This window comes from Myotis daubentonii, chromosome 1, assembly GCF_963259705.1.
Source record: "Myotis daubentonii chromosome 1, mMyoDau2.1, whole genome shotgun sequence".
Taxonomy (NCBI): domain Eukaryota; kingdom Metazoa; phylum Chordata; class Mammalia; order Chiroptera; family Vespertilionidae; genus Myotis; species Myotis daubentonii.
In genome coordinates, this window is record NC_081840.1 from 31,232,926 (window position 1) to 31,254,480 (window position 21,555).

General features: G+C 41.2%; 1 protein-coding gene across 1 annotated transcript in view; it reads left to right on the forward strand.

The window, feature by feature from the left end:
* Window positions 1–464: 464 nt before the first annotated feature.
* The window catches only part of KCNH5 (potassium voltage-gated channel subfamily H member 5), a 250,185-nt gene continuing 229,094 nt past the window's right edge, over window positions 465–21,555 (forward strand). The window contains exons 1-2 of the mRNA XM_059694117.1: window positions 465–1,041; window positions 16,075–16,198. Coding sequence (XP_059550100.1) covers window positions 969–1,041; window positions 16,075–16,198 — 197 coding nt within the window. The 5' untranslated portion in view covers window positions 465–968. The remainder of the gene's footprint in view (window positions 1,042–16,074; window positions 16,199–21,555) is intronic.

The following is a 21,555-nucleotide window of genomic DNA, read 5'->3' on the forward strand; positions in this document are numbered from 1 at the left end:
GGGCGCAGGGGCCCTTTGCGTGCCGGCGCTGCTGGCTCCGCTCCGCCGCGGGGTAGGGCAGGCGCGGGCGCTGAAAGCTCCAGCGTTGAGCTCCGCGAGCCGAGCCCCAAAGGGGGGAGGGGGCGCAGCAGCGTCAGGTGGCTGCTCTGCGTCCCTGCGCGCCAGTCAGTCCCTGCTCAGCGCTCAGCCTCTGCGGAGCCAGAGCATCTCCAACCCCGTAGACGGGTTTGGGGCTCGAGACCCCACGGGAGAAGCCGAGAAGTGATCCTTCCGACTGCCCATTGCCCTCTCTGGCTCCTGCTGCTTCTCCCACTTCCTCTCCCACTCCGCGGCCCCTGGACGGCGAGTTTTGCCTCGATCTCCAGGGAGAGAGGAGTGGACCCGAGGCGCGCAGCCCGGCTGAAGTTGGGCTCGGCGGGGCAGCCTTGATCCAGCCGCGCGAGGCGGGTGGGCTGGGCCGGGGGAGAGGAAGGCGCAGTGAAGGGGTCTGGGTCTGGCCAGGAGAGACGGGAAGAGAGGCGCTGGAGTTGGCTCTTCCCGCTCCCCCGCCCCGGGGCGCGGGGCAGGGGGAGACATGCTGAGCCCGCGCCCAGGCGACGGCCACGGCGGCTGCAGCCTCAGCAGCAGCTTGAGCATCAGCACCGGCGGGACAGCGACAGCGGGGGCGGCGCAGGCGCATTGTGCCCCGCGGAGCCTGCAGTTCCCGAGCCCCGTGTGCGGCACCGCCACAGTCTGGGCAGCGGCGGCCGGGGGAGCGCTACTACCATGAACTGCCTGGTCCTCCTCCCCAGAGCTGCTCATCCGGGTCGGGCTGGAGACACAGTCTGGGGACCCCGCCGCCGCCGCCGCGCCCCCTCTTCTTTCGGCTCCATCTTCTCTTCCACCTTTTCCTCCTCTTCCTCTACCTTCTCTTCCTGCATCCCCCCCTCCCCCGCCGCGGATCCTGGCCGCCGCTCTCCAGACCCAGGATGCCGGGGGGCAAGAGAGGGCTGGTGGCACCGCAGAACACATTTTTGGAGAACATCGTCAGACGCTCCAGTGGTAAGAAGAGTTGCAGTTCAAAACACCCCACTGCTGTCCTGCCCACGCGCGCCCCCCATCCTCCCCATCCCACCCCTCTCCCAGAGCGGGTGGGGGATGCAGACAACCCTACCTGGTGGCTTCAGCTACTAGCTGGACCTGATTTGGGGTGGGGGCAGGAATGAGGTGGTGGTGGAAAGTTAGTTGCATACCCTCCTCCCGTGCGCACCCCCCTCCCACCTGTCCAGAACCAGGAACCGGAGGGAGCTAAGGGGGAGCTGGCAAGGTGTAGACACGTCTAGAGAATAGAGTTGAGTTTCAGTTTGGTGAGGGATGTTTTCTTGTCCATCCTCTTTCCACACCACCCTCCCGCACCCAAGTAGGTGGCAGAGACTGAACAAATTCTTAGAGTTTAGTTAATCTCAGTGCAAGGTTTCCCTCAAGTTGGGAATGACTGCAAAAGTGGCGACTTCATAAGATTCAGCCTGGCTTTTGGGCCCAGTGGGTACCCCTGAAGGGAACCTTGGACGAGGGAGAGGAATTGAAGTTGGACCTTATGAAGAGGGGACTTGAACAATGGGAAGACAGTTACCATGGTCACATTTGCATTGAAAGTTTCTTTTCTTTTTTTAATTTTGCATTGACTTATAATGATTCATATGATATTTGATTTGACTTAAACAGGAGCAATGTAGAAGGGAAGCAATCGCTTCTGTGCTTTTATAATAACTGGAGAAAGAATTTTAAAAATGCCATTTTACCTTGCTACTGATGTGAAGGTTTTCTTACCTTAAAGTGTCTTTAAAATACCACCATTTATGCATTTGTTTCCTCCAAGATGCTCCGAATGGTGATGCTTATATAGTTCACTTTTTAAGACCTTGTAAACTTTGCATTTTATGGAAATCTCTAGATCTTCTACTTGTTTTTAATTCTTTTACATAATTTTCAAATTTTGTAAGGAAGATATGTAAAGTATCCTTTAAAGTGTTCCCCCCCCCCACCCCCCTTTAGAGGCCCGTATTTTATTTTGAGATCCCTTGCTTGGAGAATTACGAGAGAGACATTTCTGCATATTGATTAGTGTAGAGCTTAGACCAAAACAATTGAAATCCTCTCTGTATTTCCATAACTGTTTATTTATTCATTTGCTCATTCATTAAAACAATATATTTTGGGGTGCCTTATACAACAAGACACTCTGTGGGGTCCTTTGGATAAAGCAATGATTAAGACACTTCAGTTCCGAAGAAGGTCCCTGCCTAGTGGGTAAGACCAAAGCACCCTCAAATGACAGTAAATCATTAAATATAATTATGCTTTCCCTGAATTAATAGAATATATTATATTAATTCTTATATGAGGATCCCTTCTAGAACTAGGTTTGCACATATTTCCCCTGATTTGGGGACTATATATATTTAAATGTCCCAAGCTATTTTTCATAAAGTTCTGACGTGTAACTTTATTTCTTCCACTGTGGTCAGTACCTGGTACTATACAAGTCTAGAGTAGACTTTCTGGTTTGAAAAAAAAAAGCGAATTGGCCTGATCTAATTTAAGAAACCTGTAATATTTTTTTAGCCATTGCAGTGTAATTTCAAATGTGTTTTTGATTTCTATGATGATATAAAATATAAATTTACAATGGTAGGCAATTTCTATGTTTGTCTATTACCTTTTTGTATTCCTATTATTCAAGACCTCAAGTACAAGGGGATATTACTGTTAAAACAACCAGTTTGGGAAATTTGAAGGTTATTAGAATTAGTTATTTAAAATACGTGAGTCTTATTTCAGCTTCCTCATCCCCTTGAGTTATTTCAGAATAAAGAATAAAACCATGGGCTCTCTGATGCTCTACAGGGTAACCAGAAGGTCACAGTTCTTTGACTGAAGTTTACTAATACAGCATCTTTGAAACTTCATATACAGACCAGAACTGTGAGCGGGTTTTTAGATTACCTTTTATTTCAGGTATACCATGAAATTGAGACTTACCTTGTGTGGCTTAGAAATATCTGCTTCTGTTGCCTCCATTTTACTTCTGCCATCTAAAGGAGTGACTGTTCTATCTTTTCCACATGTCATGCTTATAATGCTTCATTGGTTCAATGGTTCTTGCCATGGATATCACCTAGTACAAATGGAGATTTATCTGTTTAGGCATTTTACATACCATCTCTAAGTGCTTATGGGTAACTTTTAATACCACTACTCAAAAGCTCTGAGCTGTGTTTGAAATGTGTTAGATACTTAAGGTTAGTATATGCACAGGTGTATGTAATAAGTACTGGAAAGTCTCAGAACCACTTACATAGGAAGAACCCTGGAAAATAAGAATCACAGTATTAAATTGGTCTACATATTCATGTGAGGGTCCCATTTCTATATGATTTGTCAGAGAAATAAATTCATTCTGAGAAATTGTTTAATTGAGATTAACAGAGAAAATGCTTTTCAGAATTCTCACAGATCGAGTTCATCTCAGTGAAGATTTCACTAGTCTCTAAATTAAGCATGTCAAACTCACAGCCCGCGGGCTGTATGTGACCCACAATGAATATTTTTGCGGCCCAGCCAATATAACGGTGTGAGCAGGTATTTACAATTTGAAAGGAACTTAGTCTCCTGTCAGATCCAGGATTACTGACATTCACCTTGGGTCAGTTTTGAAGTAATCACTGTGAATAAGATTTCCCCCGAAGCAGGAAAGATAGTAGCAGAGAAGAGATGCAAGTGTCAAGAAGAAAACATTAATTTTATCATTGCTCTTTTTTTTTAAAAAAAATATTTTATTGATTTTTTACAGAGAGGAAGGGAGAGGGGTAGAGAGTTAGAAACATCGATGAGAGAGAAACATTGATCAGCTGCCTCCTGCACACCCCTCACTGGGGATGTGCCCGCAACCAAGGTACATGCCCTTGACCAGAATCGTACCTGGGACCCTCAAGTCCACAGGCCGATGCTCTATCCACTGAACCAAACCGGTCAGGGCTATCATTGCTCTTGTTCTTTTTTTTTTTTTATGCTGTACTTTTAAAAATAAACCTACATTTCTATGAAAATTGAAGCTTTTGTTTTTTTGCGGCCCACATAAACTTAAACCTTGTTTATTGGGCCCGTGTTAGCCTTTGAGTTTGACATGCTTGCTCTAAATTGCAACATTGAACGTGAAGTGTTGGTAGAGCTTTAGTGGAAAAAGAAAGAAAAGGAGGCAGTACTCCCAATATATTTAAGAACTGGAGAGATAGCCTGGGGATGTCTGTTTACCTAACCCCTTGAAATGCTTCTCTTTCTGATACAACATCATTTCTTTCTTATGAAAAGATCAGATCTTTTAGTGAGAGTCAGATGACATAGAGACATATACATAGAGATGCACACAGATAAACATATGGACCAGCATCCACCTAGATACAAAGATAGATGCAGTAGAAAACCCTCTCTTTCTCACACACACAGAAATGTAGAAAGAAACAGAAATACAGAGGGAGGGGGGGAGGGAGGGAAGGAGGGAGGAGGAGAGATTAGACATGAAAGAGAAACAGACACAAAGCAAAAACAAAACAGGCTTATTTGTCCATGGATATCACTAATGAGCTGAAATCTCAGCCAATTAGAAAACCATCAGAGAACTTCTTGATGATGCAGAACCAAAGAGCAAGGAGTGTGGTAGATTTGGGTATACTTTTTAAACGTGAGGCATTCCTAATATAATTCCAAACTTCTCAGTTGCAATTTCCCAGAATAATGGTGCTATATTCTGTGCCCTAGAGTAGCACTGTAGCCTATTTGCTACAGTTATTTCATACCTCCTGATGTGGGATTTTTATTTTCCTTATTTAGTTAACTCAGTCTGTTATGGGAAGGCATTTCAGATTATTACTGGTGATTCAAAGTCTGTAAAATAAAATAATGAGGGCTATTGAGTAGGATGGATACACACACACTTTATAGACAAATACCAACATATTAGAGATATACTGAAACTCCTTCTTTCAGTTTAAAGATAAAAGGCAAGATCATTTTAGACCAATAAAAGCAATTCACTGATTCTTGGTATGTGATTCCAGTAGGTATAGAGAGCACATTATTACTCCAAGAAGTTGTAAAGGTCAAAAGTATAAAAAGCAAGGTTTAGATACATTAGTTTTTTGGCTAGCAGCAGGAATAAATTGGTAGGTAGAAAAAGTTTGGGAACTATATAGTGAGTTCATAACACCATATAAAGTCTCCGGCCCAAAGTGCTATTGACCAAAGCTGTGTCTGGAATATTATTAGGCTATCTTCCATTATTTTAATTTCAATTATTTGTGCAAACTACTCATCAACATATATTAGGCTGTAAGGAGCAGTAAGCTCCTGGGTAAAGGGAAAAGTTACTGAAATAAAACAACAGTTTTCAGGACTATTAGGTGGAAATTTTAGATTAGAGAACAAAACAAAACATTTCCAAGGTCTTCAATCTGATTATATCTTTGGCAGCACTTGCTATTCAGATGTCTTTGATTCCTTGAGAAGTCGGCAGAAGTGGTTATTTTGGGTGATGGTGAACTAGGTTGCCATTTTGAAAAATTATAATTTCGAAAATAAGGTATTTTTATTAGAAATTAAGTGTTACTCTTTAATATTTTAAACATTATGAAAAACTAGAAATGTTTTTCTCTTTAGAGAAAAAATGGGCTCAGGAAAGGAGGCAGAAGCGGTAGTATTTTATGAACCACTTAACTTTCAAGAGCAGTTCAAGATACTCAATTTCAACCTTTCTAGAGGTACTCAGGTTGCACAGCCATTTCTTTACTCAGTGATTTCTTATAGGAATATCCACAATTATTTTTGTACTGTAATTAATATTTGTAAAGACTGGGATCTTAAAGGAGAACCCGTGGGAGAGGAAATAGAGAAACTAGTGATTTAAAACCAAAACAAAAAAGGAATAATAACTTTTAAGCATTATGCACTTTAAAAGAAATGGCGAAAAAAAAATGGGTATTTTGGGTATAAATTTCTTGATATTTTTTTCTTGGAAGATTTTCTTTAACATCTAAACCACTATTCAGGAAATATTGATAAAACCATGTAGTGTTTTAGAAGCATTGGTTTACTCAGATATTATAATGTACCTCTTCACTATGACGATATCATAGAGGTTGAAATTATACTGACAGCTTCCTAAATAATATTTACAAATAAGCCAGAGGATTGTCTTTTTGCTTTAGAGCCCACGCTGCATTATATAACAAATGCAGCACTTTCCTGACTAGAGAGCTGGTTATCCCAGGACACTGTTGTCTTCATTAGAATTGAAGACATTCACTGTTGTCTACCTTTTGCTTGATTCCAGAAGTAGGGTATGCACAAAATCCATGTACCTAGCCATCTTTTAACTGCCCTACTGACAGAAACATAGACAATATTTTTTTTGATAGAAGGGAGCAGCTATGAGTATTTTGACAGTGACTGCTTAGATTTCCCAAAAGAAATCCTTTAGTTTAGTCAATATTTATCTCTGACTTTCATTGTTAACAGTAGCTGTTTGCTAGCATGGACAAACAATATGTCCACGTTCTCCAGGGTCTGGCCTAGGAAAGGGTCCTATGTATTCTTCTCCAAAGCTCTGTAGTTAGGATTTACCACAAGAGGTCACTATAGGTTCTGTCACAGGTGAACCAAGTACTTATATTTTTGTTCTGTTTTCTTTCTTTTTCCCCCTCAAGTTTGATGGGAGGTTAAAATCAATGTTGTTAGTTGTTACACTTAGAAGAAAATATTTAAATGTAGGACATAGGAAAGTAAAACGAAGAAAGGTATTTATTTCTTTTAATTATGACAATCTTATTTTAGTTGATGGTGACCAATGTTTTGTGACTGTATTAATGGGGTATTAATAAAAACAAGTTATGTGAAGAAATAAATTTAAATAAATTTTAGACTAGCGGAAGATTTACTTTAGCAGATGGTGGTGATATATATAAAATATAAAGAAAATGCCACATAAATAATGTTCATACCAGAAAGATGAATATACATATATGAAATACAGTCCTATTCTGTACTCAGTGTACAGAATACAGTCCTATTCTGTATTCAGTGGAAGAGGGAAAATAGATTTTGCCAATTTAGAGACTGCAGGACCAGCCTCAGACCACCAAGTTTAACTTAAAAAATCAAATAACTCACTTGGATTGAGGAGGAAAGTTAACCTTTATCCTGATCTTCTCTAGAAGTCTTTTTTTTGTCTACCAGTGCATATATATATATATATATTTTTTTTTTGGGGGGGGTGGCAAATTAAAGCACAATGAGTTTATTTTCACCTAGTTATAGCACTGAGAAAATAGAGGAGATTTTCAATGAAGCTTAAATAATCCCAGAATGAAGTCCCTTAAAAACAACTCCCCTCCTTTTGCTTGATCCTCATACTCTTTCTAATTAATCATTCATTAATTCAACAAAAATGTATTGAGTGCCTACTGTGTGCTAGACACCAATCTAAGCACTGGGGGTGACTAATGAACACAATGATATCGCTTCTCGGCCTTTTGGCTAAGATCAAGTGAACACAATGATAGTGATTTTTTTAAAAAAATGTGAGGGCAGTGTACACATTGGTTAAGAGCTATAGGTTCTGGAGGTTTACACTAGAGTCCTGGCTCTGATATTTACTAGCTCTGTGACTTATGTATCTGTACCTAGTTTTCTCCTCTGTAAAATACAAGTAATAATAGTACCTAGTTTATGGTGTTGGAGAGGTAATATGTGCAAAGTGCCAAGAACAGTGTCTGGTATATAAGTATTAGTATCAGTGCTGTTAGTTATTATCATTATTTAGATGTTTAAATCTTTGACTGCACTATCTGTAATTGATGCCTTTACTTCTTGGTCACCATTTCCTTTTGTATCTGTTTTCAACTGATTTCTGCTATACCGTAATGTTGAAGCTTCCTAGAGGGTTACATACAAGTGAGCATTCCTATGAATCTAAAGGCCTTTTATTTCGTATTTTTCTGGCTTCATAGGATTTGAGACTGTGCTCCACTACCCTCTCCATCTCCATGTTCACCTTTTGGATTTCATGTCTGTACTTCCTCCTGCCCTTTTCCCTGGGTTCTCTTTCTGTTCCCTTTTGCCTCTCCTTTTCTCCCCTCCATCCCTTCTTTTTTCTCCTCTCCTCCCTTCTGAAGAGTGAACAGTCATCCATCATCCGGGTTCAACCTTCAGCGGCCTTTCTTACATCTTCACCCTCCTCTTCAGAGCACATTTGTCCTCTGTGCTGGCTCTATCCTCTCTGCGTTCCAGTCCTGGGTTTCCAATGGCCTGTACAATTTCTCCTCTTATACTTCTCACCAGTCACCTAAAACTCAACATGGCCAGAACTGAATTTATCATTGGTTTTGGCTTCAAACAGACTTAGTTTCTTTGGTATTTCCCCATTTTTGTGTAAAAGGTTTTGTGATATAATTACCAATCACCTGGGTATAAATTAATTAACTCATTCTGCACACAGCACTTATGGAGGGTACAAAAGAAATACATGGCACCCTCCAGGAGTTTAGTTGGTTAAGAGTGCCATCTCAGTATGCCAAGGTTGCAGGTTCAATCCCCAATCATTTATTACTTTTTAGGGAGAGAGGGGAAGGAGGGAAGGAAATAGGGAGGGAGGGAGAGAGATGGAGAGGGAGAGGGAGAGGGAGAGGGAGGGAGGGAGGGAGGGAGGGAGGGAGGGAGAGAGAGAGAGAGAGAGAGAGAGAGAGAGAGAGAGAGAGAGAGAGAGAGATTTATTGGTTGTTCCACTTATTTTGTTGCTTCTTATTGTGCCCTGACCAAAGAAAGAATTAGATATGGAAAGACATTATCCTACTCATTCCTAAAACAATCTCTCTCTCTACTTGAGCAACAATAGTCAAGGTAACTGGTAATCTTTCTGGAACTCTGTGGAGGTATTTTCAAGTTCAAAGAACAGTGTTCTCAACAGAGCAAAGGCATTTCCATCTTGATGACACAGACTTCTGTCCTGGCTTGAGCCTTTACCTACAGTGACACACTTAGACTCTCCAGGATTATAATAACTACCTTTCAAGGTCGCTGGCAAAACTCAGCAAAGCCACAAATGAGCGGATCTCGCACTGTGCCTCATCATAGTAAGGGTTTAATAAATATTCACCTTTTCCTATTTTCTCTAAGTAAGGTAAGTAAGGTTAGGTAGGTTTTCTTTTTTCTTTTGTTTTCTTAACCTGAGGAAAGCAAAGAATTAGGAGTTGAGATTTCCATAAACTGGTGGATCTGAGCTTAAAAAGCATTTGGATTCACTTTATCAAGGTTGAGGAAAAAAAATACAAAAAGCAAAAACAGACAGACACTCCTTCTCTATGCAACACACGTCTGTTACTTAGAGCCAAAGAAACATCAGTTCTCCTCACCTCAGTAAGGGGCAGAGCTAGGAGAAGCTGAAGAAGGCAGAAATATCAGCCTCTTTTTGTAACTGACCCAGTGAGGTCTAACCAAAGAAGAGAAATGAATTAAATCTGTGATCTCTAGCTCCTAGTGCATAGATTGTAGAAATTAAAAAAAGGGGGACAAAGCTTCAGAAAATTAATTGGATAGTAATGTATTTAGAAAAGCCTTGCTTGTTTTTCTACCAGGTGTGCAGGTTAGACTAGTCTTTTAATTGAAATTCTTCATAGTTATCTTGTCATTAGTGTTCCATTGCCTCAAAAGGTTAACTTCAAAGAAAATATATAATCCCTTCAGAACAGACACAATTCATTTGTAAAAAACGAGGTTTGTTTATTCGCAGGATTGAAAAATGATGCTGAATCATTAAATATGCAATACTTTTCCCCTTGATAAACACATTATGACTGATTTAGCTTTTATCCAAGATTATATAATTAGTGAATGTCTTATGGCTTTAGGTATTTTAAGAAATTTTATTGTAGCAAAATCCAGTAAAAAAACAATCATTATCTGTATTTAAGTAAAGGTTTTTTTTTTTTGTTGTATTTTGAGACTATGAGTCCTATAAGCCATTATTGCAGTCATATTTTCCTTCTAATGATTCTGACCAGTGTTTTTTTAAAAGCCCATTTTCTTATGCACAAAACACCAACTATTAAAAGTAGTAACTTTGAATTGTTGAACATTTTTTGGTGTGTTTTTAAATTTTTTTTATAACAAAATTGCTATTATTCCTACCACTACAATTTCAGAAATATGAAGTACCTCATGCATTCTGAACCACTTTGGGTTAGATGTAAAAATAATGCCATCAAAGAAACACGGAAACTTAAAAATGTACCTTTGATCTTGAAGGAGATGAAACATGGAGGCATATTTTTAAATTTGATGACAGCTGAACACATTTGAATAAATTAACAGATTTTTTTTTTGCATATTTCAAACTCCCACAGTGATGGTCTGCCTAATGTTGCCAATATTACTATATAATAATTCGTCTCACTGTGTCACTGTCGACACACACACATTCACACACACCATCCTATAAAAGAAAAGCCTAATATACTAAGTGTCCAACTGTTCATTCCACGGTTCGACCAGTCACTATGACGCACATTGACCACCAGGGGGCAGATGCTTCGGCTGGTAGGTTAGCTTGCTGCTGGAGTCCAGCCGATTGGGACTGGGGGGGACAGGCTGAACACACCCTGGACGAATCTGTGTACTGGGCCGGTTTCAGCCCAATCCCTGCAGGCCAAGCCGAGGGACCCCACCAGTGCACGAATCCATGCACTGGGCCTCTAGTTATATATATTTTCTTGTAGAATGTTAGGATACAGGTGTATTGTAAGGACAGGAAAGATAGAGCCTTTTATTCTGTTATTGATATAGTAGAAGGCAATGTACTCCAAGAAATCAACATTGTGGATGTGGTCATGGCATAGAAATTATTTATGCTTTTGTTTAGCCACATGTGCCAAGACTCTATTTAACCCAGGAATTATTTTGTTGTTGCTGTTCTATGAAACTTAAATATATGTATAGATAAAGCTCACCCAGAAGCCAAGATTAAAAAATAATATATACTCATGATTTAAAACCACAAGTTTCCAGAGTGCAGGGAAATCTGCTATTTTTGTATTTTATTTTATTTTATTTTATTTTGAAGAATTGTCAGTTCTTCAAAGAAAAATATCTAGCATGGTCTTTATTTATATTCCTGACAATGTCTAGCATTGCTCTAATAATTATTCATTGTGATGTGACTTTAAATAGGAATCAGAATATTTATATTTGATTTGATCATGCAACAAGTATATGCAGGTATATAGACATATTCCCTGATCTCATGGAACTTGGAATCTAGTAGGAAGACAGGCATTCAAAAACATTGACATCAAATGTATCATTACAAATCGTGTAAGCAATTTGAGGAAAGAAGGGAAGGTGCTGTGATTAAGTGTAATAGGGACTAATTTTGTGTGGGAGATGGTGTCAGGGAAGGTCTTTCTAAGGAAGTTGTGCCAAATTGAGACCTAAAGTAAGAGGTATCTAGATGGTAAGCGGGCAGAGGAGGATTTCATGCAAGGAGAAAACATATGAACATATTTATATTTGATTTGATCATCTAACAAGGAGAGAGAGAGAAAGTGACGGGTTAAGTTTGTGAAGCTCAAAGGCCAGTACAGTTGGATTGCAGTGGACAAAAGAAGAGTAAGATGGGAAGCAAGGGTGTGGGTGTCAATTCGGGACCTGGCTATTCAGGGCCAGGCTTTTGCAATATAGCCCAGTGCAGTGGTCAGATCTGACCACAAGAGTAACCTGTTGTGTAACCACAAGTTGGATTGGAGGGAGAAGGAGGGATGATAGGGGACCAGCTAGGAGACTATGACAATAGTCCAGGCAAGAGATGAAGGTGGCATGGCCTGGGATGGCAGCAGTAGAGATGAAGAGAAGTGGATGCATCTAACATGTTTTTGTTCTCTCTCTCTCTCTCTCTCTCTCTCTCTCTCTCTCTCTCTCTCTCTCTCTCTCTCCCCTCTCTCCTCTCTCCTCTCTCCTCTCTATCTCTCTCAGAATTATTAGGTTTAGTGATATATTGGATGTCATGAATGAGGGAGAATAAGGATAACTTTCAGGGTTTTGACTCAAGCATTTGGGGATAAATTGATAGATGGAGGTATGGAAGATTTCCCTGAGATGGGGGAGAACTGAAGACAGCCAGATTGGAGCGATGCTTGTGGAGATCACCTGCATCATCACTTTGTCATCTAGCTTCCTTTTCACTCCCTTGAAGTAAAAAAGAATGCAACCCAAGGGAGCTTATAGTGTGGCCATGTACAGAGGTGGTTCTACTTACGGACATTCAGAAAAGAGTATCCCAGGCCAGGCAATTAGCTTAGTCAGTTTATTCTCGTGGATTAGAAAATGTAGCTTCAGATTTTAATAAGAGCCCCATTCAGTTGAGAAACTAAGTAAGTTGTTAAACAAAACCAAAATCCCAAACCAAAACCTGACTTTGTAATGAATATTTGACAGTCAGCATTGTCGAGATACCCTCTTCCACCAATCTCTTGTAGAAAATGTTAGTGATTATTGCTACCTGGATTTTATTGTGTTGCTTTTAAGCTTCAAATTTCTCTTCTTGATTTTTGGAATGTGCATTTTGTAGCTTTTTGAATCAGAGGATTGTGGAGGTTGGGGTAACTTGGAGCTTGAACACCTGCCCTCAAGTCCCTCTTGGAGGAGCAGGGATCTGGGGGAGCAGCTTGATATAGCCCCAAGCCAGGTTCCATTTCCCTCTGCTGGAGGGGCTCCGTGCAGGGTTTTAGGGTTTTTGGAATGAGAGTGATGATTTCTGGCTGGTGCTTCCCCAAACTAGGACTAAGTGAGGACAGTCAGTGGGAAAATCCAGTTGACTTTCCTTGGAAGCCGCCCTAGACCTTGGGAAAAATTTAAATGAGTGAAAGTGTTTTATTCTTTCCCTTCACCTGCACTCCATGTCTCTTTGTCAGCACTCTAGAATTCTTTTGTATGTCTTAGCACTTCTTAAAATATCTTAAAACTTCTCTGTGCTAGTGTTCTGCATTATATCCCCAGGGCCATTTGCATAACAAAGACGGGGTGGGAAAGGGAGGAGGAGAAAGATTTAACCTTCCTCCCCATCCTTAATGTGCATGAAATTTCTGGATTGGAACACACAGTTTTCATAAAAGCAAAACAAAAATAAACCCACAAAACTGTCCAAATCATGTCAGATACAGGTATTTTTGGAGCAGCTCAGAGGAAAACATTCTTTTATTGGAATTGTTGTAGACAGGAAAGAGACATTCACAGACTTTCATTGGCTGCATATAACTTCTCTTCTTCCAGAAATTTCTATCAGCCGAATTATTGAGCAGTTTGCATATGATATCCTTTAGGAAAGGAAATAATATGCAGAAGTATTGAGTTGATGTGGTTATTTTCTTATTGTCTGAAGGAATAGTACCATAAAAAGGAAGTGCTTCTTTTATATTATAGCAAAACAAAAGCTTAGACAGCAGTTGGGAAATATAGCGGGATACAATACCAAGTCTTAGACAGTGAGGCCTGGTCCTGGTGTTTCCCTCATCACACACCCTTTTCCCAAGTTCGCTGAGTCCTTCCTTTCACTTCCCTGGCCTGCTTCCCCATTTATAAAAAGGAAGGAAAGGATGCACAAGATGAGTGCGTTTATGAGCGTGGGGTCACCTGATGGTCTTGCTAAATTCAGGTGGGGGTGGGTCCCACATTCTGTATTGCTGATAAACTCCCAGGCGATACAGGTCCACACTTTGAGTAGCCAGGTACTAGATTCAAGTTTTCCAAAGCTGGCTGAGCATGAGACTTTCCTCCGTGCCTGTATTTTTTTGTGTTCTACCCAGAGGGAGTCTGTTCAGCGTACCTGCATTAGAGTTTAGCAATCTATATTTTTGATGCTCATCCCAAGATTCCCTTGCGGCTGCCTGCATTTAGGAATTGTTGCGGTAGTAAATTAGAGCTTCTGCACCCTGGCTACGCAGAAGAACCACTGGAGAAGATTTCAGAACAAATACTGATGCCTGGATCTTATTATTTCTGTTTCCAGTATCAACTCTTTACTCTATTGCTTATTTCCCCCTTGAGTGTTGTCACAGTTCTCTGGTTTTTAGTTTTTATTTTTTGTATGCCTCATAATTTTTAATTGTATACTGGCTGTTGGGGTGACACATTGTAGAGATTTTTGATTTAATTATTTTTCCTCTGAAGAGGGGTGCATTTTATTTTAGCAGGTAGTTAAATTATTGGTGAGTCACCTTGATTATGATTTTAGCTGTGTATGTGTGTGTGTGTGTGTGTCTTTGTGTGTGTATATGAGGGAAGAAGATAGAGATAGAGATAGAGATAGATAGATAGATAGAGAGAGAGAGAGAGAGAGAGAGAGAGAGAGATTCACTTGTCTATATTTTTGATCTTACTTAGACCTTTATCCTGGGACTTCTTTCCTACTCCTAAGCATGGCCTTCTGTGGCTTAAATGGAAATCTTGAGGCATTTACAAAGCTTCTCTAGCTTGATAGGAATGAACTCTGAAATTTGTCTTGCAACCTTGGGTAGGCTGTGAAATTTCTGCCTGCCTCTTAGCCTTCTAGTCATTTCTAGACTTGAGTTCCTTAGTAGTCTTATCCTGTGTATGAACAGATAAGAATTTGAGGTAAATTCATGTATAGATTTATGGCTCTTTACGTCAAAGCATTCTCCTTAACTTTAAGCTGCTCTGACAGCCCCAAATTATGACCTTTGACTTTTCTGCTTGAAATCTCTCACTCAGGAATTGTACAAATTGGGAAGTGCTCACAGGGGAATGGACAATTCAATGAATATTGCATTTAATGTACTTCCTTTTATTCAAGGATTTGTATTTTTCAGTTTCTTCCTACCTTTGTTTGGTTTTCAGTGCCTTGAGACAGATTTCCCTTCATATTTTGTCCTTTACTTCTTGATTTAGCATCTATTCTGCTAAATTGTAATTGGTTGTCACGTAATTGTTTTCCTGAATATGTAAGTGTTTTGAGAGTAAAGGGTAAGGTGTGTTGATCTCCATTCTAGCCAATTAATAGTGCCCTTTACTTAGCAGCTACTTAGTAAATGTTGAGTCAGAATTTAAACTTAAAGTTCTCTACTCATAAGTTAATTTATCTTTTTAGTACACTACTCTGAATATAAGTTCAAAAGAGTTTATTTCAGGTAGATATTTTGAGTATTTTGAAGTGAAGTATTCCTTTTAAAAGTTGTAATCTTTTAAAATATTTACTTTAAAATATTTTTCATTTTTATATCTTAATATTATTTTAATTTTAATTCAGTCTAAATATTGCTAAAGTTATTGCCTAAGATTATTGGACCTTTAATCAAGGTTGATATTAAAAGGTATTATTTTTATATTAATTTTTATACATAAAGAAAACCACTTCTTTATGCAAAATAGATCAGAGATGGTTCTTTATTTAGGCTAAAGAGAGTTTCCAAATTTTGTGTACCATATGGTTGAAAATAACACCTTTAAATAATTTTATTTTAAAGAAGAACTCTTCAATGTTATTTTAAATTAGACTTTTTAAGATTAATCGAATTTATTCCATCATGTCCAAAATTATATTAATAGAATTTTTGGAGGAATCATCCAAGTTTGCCTCTGTTATCAAGTCCAATATTCTCAATTTGTGGAGAAGTGACTATAGCCCCAATCTTAATAAATTAACCTGTTTTTAGGTATAATTATTATAGTCATTAACATTTTTAATATTAACCATACTTTGTCTTCAGTATACTTGAACAGAAAGAGGTATTACATAAACTGACTTTTCTGTTCAATGAAATTTTTAGTTTGTATACAGATCTTGTACTTACTGCAGATCTCATTTGATGATCATGCTAAACTCATTATGTCAGTTTCAAGAATAGGTTTTATTATATGTGCCATAGAAAACCATAGTTGCATTTGTCTATCTTTATGAATTTGTTTTTTTGATTATTTGGAAAAAGTACATTGATAAATGAAGCTAAAAACGTCCTTTTTTTCTTTCTTCTTCAGAATCGAGTTTCTTACTGGGAAATGCCCAGATTGTGGATTGGCCTGTAGTTTATAGTAATGACGGTTTTTGCAAACTCTCTGGGTATCATCGAGCTGACGTTATGCAGAAAAGCAGCACTTGCAGGTAGGTAATAGAACAGCTCAGGAGCATTTTCTGAAGTTTAATGTTGAATATGGCTAAAAGGTTTAAACTGATTTAAACAGTGACATAGTGATCTATAGTAATAATAGAGGAATATGCAAATTGTCTGGAACACCATTGCAGTAACAGTAACGACCCAATAGCAGGCTGCATGGGGTGACAAAGCCAGCAGGGGGGTTAGTGAAGGACAACCAAACGACTGAACAGCAGGCTGCATGGGGTAACCAGGCCGGCAGGGGGCTTAGTGAGGGATGACCAAATCACTGAAGAGCAGGCTGTGTGGGGTGACCAGGTCGGCAGGGGGAGCAGTTGGGGGCAACCAGGCTGGTGGGGGGGGGGAGCAGTAAGGAGCGACAAGGCCAGTGGGTGTGGGGGGGCGGCAGTTGGGGGCAATCAGGCCAGCAGGGGGCGGGCAGTTAGGGACAATCAGGCTGGCAGACAGAGGCAGTTAGGGGTGATCAGGTTGGCGGGGGGGGGGGTAGTTAGGGGTAATCAGGCAGGCAGGCAGGTGAGCAGTTAGGAGCCAGCGGTCCTGGATTGTGAGAGAGATGTATGACATCCCCCAAGGGGTCCCGGATTGGAGAGGGTGCAGGCTGGGCTGAGGGGACCCCCCCCCATGCATGAATTTTGTGCACTGGACCTCTAGCTTATAATAAATACTAGAGGCCCGGTGCACAAAAATTTGTGCACTCGGGGGGGAGGGGGGGTCCCTCAGCCCGGCCTGTGCCCTCTCGCAGTCTGGGACCCCTCGGGAGATAACGACTTGCTGGCTTAGGCCTGCTCCCGGGTGGCAGAGGGCAGGCCCAATCCCTAGGTGCAGCCCCTGGTCGGGCTCAGAGCAGGGCCGATTGGGGAGTTGGGGCGCCGCCCCCTGTCATGCACAGAGCAGGGAGATTGGGAGGTTGTGATGCCACCCTCAGTCACGATCAGGGTAGGGCCGATTGGGGGGTTGGGGCACCGTCCCCTGTCACACTCAAGGCAGGGTCGATGGGAAGGTTGCGGCGCCACCCTTGGTCACGCACAGAGCAGGGCCAATCAGGGGGTTGGGGCTCTGTACTCTGTCACTCAGAGCAGGGCCCATCAGGGGGGTTGGGGCTCTGTACCCTGTCACACACAGAGCAGGGCCAATCAGGGGTTTGGGACACTGCCCCCGTCACACACAGAGCAGGGCCCATCAGGGGGTTGGGGCACTGCCCTCTATCACCCACAGAGCAGGGCCGATCAGGGGGTTGGGTTGCCGCCACTCTCACACTCAGGGCAGGGCCGATGGGGAGGTTATGGCTCTACCCCGTCACACACAGAGCAGGGCCCGTGGGGGGGGGGTTAGGGAGCTCCCCCCTATCAGGCACAGAGCAGGGCTGATCAGGGGGTTGGGGCGCCTTCCCCTGTCACGAACAGAGCAGGGCGGATAGGGAGGTTGTGGCCCCACCCCCTGTCACACACAGAGCCGCAAGGCGATCAGGGGGTTTGGGCACTGCCCCCTGTCACGCTGATCCTGGTGCCGGGAGGCCTCATGGCTCCGCTGATCCCGGTGCTGGGAGGCATATTACCCTTTTACTATATAGGTTAGAGGCCTGGTGCAAGGTTGGGTACTGGCTGGTTTGCCCTGAAGGGTGTCCTGGATCAGGGTGGGGGTCCCCACTGGGGTGCCTGGCCAGCCTGGGTGAGGGGATGATGGCTGTTTGCAGCTGGTCACACACCCTTCAGGGTGGGGGTCCCCACTGGGGTTCCTGGCCAGTCTGGGTGAGGGGCTGAGGGCTGTTTTCAGGCTGGGACTGAAGCTCCCAACTGCTCCTTTTTTTCTTTTTTTCTTTTTTATTCTGGGCCAGCTTTAGCTTGAGGCTTGGCTACAGCTCTGAGGCCTCCGCAGCTGAAAGTAGGTTTCTGGCCTTTGCTTACAATGTTGCAAATCTGCTGGCTGAAGTCCGGCGGTATTTGTTACAGAGTTTCTTAAACTGCCCGCTCAGAGGCCTGCAGCCGCAGGTGGGGAACATTGGTTTCCTCTGTCACTGAGGCAACCAAGCCTCATGTTAGTTTCAAGTTGCCTGGCTGCCAGCCGCCATCTTAGCTGACAGTTAATTTGCATATCTCGCTGATTAGCCAATGAAAAGGGTAGTGATCATACGCCAATTACCATGTTTCTCTTTTATTAGTGTAGATACATTTGGTCTTCAACCTAAGTCCTGGCACAGAGCTCCTAAAAGGCTTGGCATTAAGAACAATAAAGGTGCCTTTTGTTATGTTAATAAGGTGACTATTGGAAAACCCTTAGATAATCTGAGGTTGAGGACGGGGTGCCAGGTGAACCAACCACATGATTAGAGGGAGGTAACTTTTAGTATCCCCCACCCCCATCATCTAAGAGAGGGGTTGGAGGTTGATCAAATGCCAGTGGCCAATGATTTAATCAGTGGAAACTAAGTAATGAGGCCTCCATAAAAATTCAAAAGGACAAGGTTTGGAGAGCTTCCTGATTGGGAATATCTCGAGGTGCTGGGAGAGTGATGTGTTCCTCACTCTTTCTCCATACCTTGCCCCTTGCATCTCTCCCATCTGGCTATTCCTGAGTTATATCCTTTTAAAATCAGTAATCTAATAGGTAAAATGTTTCTCTGAGCTCTGTGTGCTGCCCTAGCAAGTTAATCAAATCCAAGGAGGAGGTTGTGGGAACCTCTGATTTATAGCCTGTCCTTAGAAGTACAGGTGACAACCAGGGCTTGTAACTAGTGGCACCTGACGTGTGTGAGTGGGGGGGCTGTCTTTTAATCCGTGGAATCTGATGCTAGCTATTTCAGGGTAGATAGTGTTGTGATTGAGTTGAATTATAGGATGCCCAGCTGGTGTCCCAAGAATTGCTTGTTGTTGGTGTGGAGACCCTCCCACTTGTACCACACACACTGGAATTGGTACCAAAACCTATTTACTCACATGCAAAAACTATAGGGTTAAAGTTATATTAAAATATTAAGGAGACTAAATTGTCAGTAGAAATATACAGCTGAAGAGCCATTGGTGAAAACTTTTGCAGAGAGAAGGATTTTTGCATATATGTGAATGTATGAATTCATCCAATAAATATTTTTTGCCAACCTATTATGAGCCAGGAACTATTTGAAGTGTTGAGTGATCAAAGGAGCATCCTACCTCAGAGAAGCACTGATGGGCACTAAAACTGTCTTGAACAAAGTAGGGGAAACAATTCCCAATCAAGTAGGACATGGCTCATGAACACTTAAAGAACATCAAAATAAAGTTCTTAGACCCTGTGTAAATCATACATACTTTGTAAAGTTTGTACATTATACCATTGCTATTTTGTTTGACTTATGTAAAACAGATTCTGGCATTTGTATTTGTAAGAATTCTTTCAAAATATGCCATATCTGTGAGCTTAAAGAGTGTATTGCAAAAAAGATCATAAAAAAGAAAAGGAAATTCTATGTAAGGAACCAATTTAGAACTGACAACTTTTCACAATATTTCAATACTGAGATGGGATGTGTTTCCCTTGAGCTAATTTTTCCTTAAAGATCTCACTTAACTAAGCACCAAAATCATGTTATTTTAGAACTGTGAGTGATCTGAATTATTTTCTATTCCAAATCTTTTGTTTTTCATAGAGGAAAACTGAGGTGGAGTTTTGTTATGCGATTTGTCCATGGTCACTCACTCAGAGTTGTGACATTCTTTTGAGTTAATAAAGCTATTGTTAATAATAACCATAACCTGCATGTCATTTTCCATACGAACTATTATAAACCTACTTTTGCCCACTCCTGTTCATTCTGCTTCTTCACAGAAGGCAAGGATTTCATTGATACCATGAGTCTAAACCTGGCTGCACAGAGGAATCCCTTAGAGAGGTTTTATAAAACACAGATTCTCATACCTCGCCTCAAACTTATTGAACCAGAATCATCCAGGGTGGGTGTGTGGGGGGCAGGGATAAGTACTTTTAACTGTCAGCTCAGATGGTTCTGATGCTTATCTAGATTTGAGAAATAATCTGTTGAACCGTCTTCCTTTTTTTTCTATTAAATCATTCTCATATCAAATCTTCACTCTCTGTTATGAAATTGGTAAACAGGCTGATGAAAAAAACCTCAATAGTACTGATGACTTTTGTGCCTTTTTATCTGTTGGGTAGATATTAGCTCTTGGGCTAGCAATTTTGCTAAGGTGTGTGTTGTAACTTCTGGGAGGTTAAGGTTTGTATTGAACATCTGTCTCCCTTATGTCTTAGAAGGGTTTAGGGTAGAAAAAGGTTAGTTTTATGCTAGATGTTACCTGTGGAACAGGCTCCATAGAAAATTCTAGGGAATATAGAGGCTCCCATACCCATTTCCTCTTCTTGGACTTTAGACATCCCATCATCATACCCATGCCTAGTTCAGGTGCCTGAAGGTATTTATGATTTTCTCAACAAGATATGGTTTCCCTCCTATGACTCCCATTAGTTCATCATGTGGCATTATCATCTGGTCTTAAACTAACTAGCTTTCCTTTTCCCTTGGGTTTTTATTGCTATTGTTTCTGTTGTCATTTTTGTTGTTCTATGTGGATCTATTGTGAAGTCCATGCTTCCCATGTATCTATACCTCCACACCTGCCCCCCACGGCCCCCCACCCCCAGCCTGTTTTCTTTGGCAGGTGCAATTTTTTTCTACAGAAAGTTCACTTAAAAAATGATGGCATATTATACAGTATTAGCATATTTTATCTTCTAAAAGAATTGTTTTTTCCTTGCTAGCACCAGTGCCAGATTATAAATGCGTCAAAAGTAAGGATTCCATCTTGCTCACTTCTGCATGCACTGCAGGACACAGCTCAGTGTTTTGTGTCAGCATTTGGTTGAATTAGACTGATTTGTTTTGCAATAAACCCCAACCCAGACCTCACATGCCTCCATATAACATGCTTTTATTCATTGTATTTCATCCCAAGTGTTACGGTATTTAAGGTGGGCGAGGGAGCAGAGAGCTTTGGATTATGTTATTCTTTTTCACTTTTCATTGTGGGAAGATGTCTTGCTCCAAGCTCTGTTCACTATATTTAGGGACTATTTTCAAAATGTTAACATTCTTTTTTTTTTTTTAAATATATTTTATTGATTTTTTACAGAGAGGAAGGGAGAGAGATAGAGAGTTAGAAACATCGATGAGAGAGAAACATCGATCAGCTGCCTCCTGCACATCTCCTACTGGGGATGTGCCCGCAACCCTGGTACATGCCCTTGACCGGAATCGAACCTGGGACCTTTCAGTCCGCAGGCCGATGCTCTATCCACTGAGCCAAACCGGTTTCGGCAACATTCTTTTTTTAAATAGTATGTTTTTATT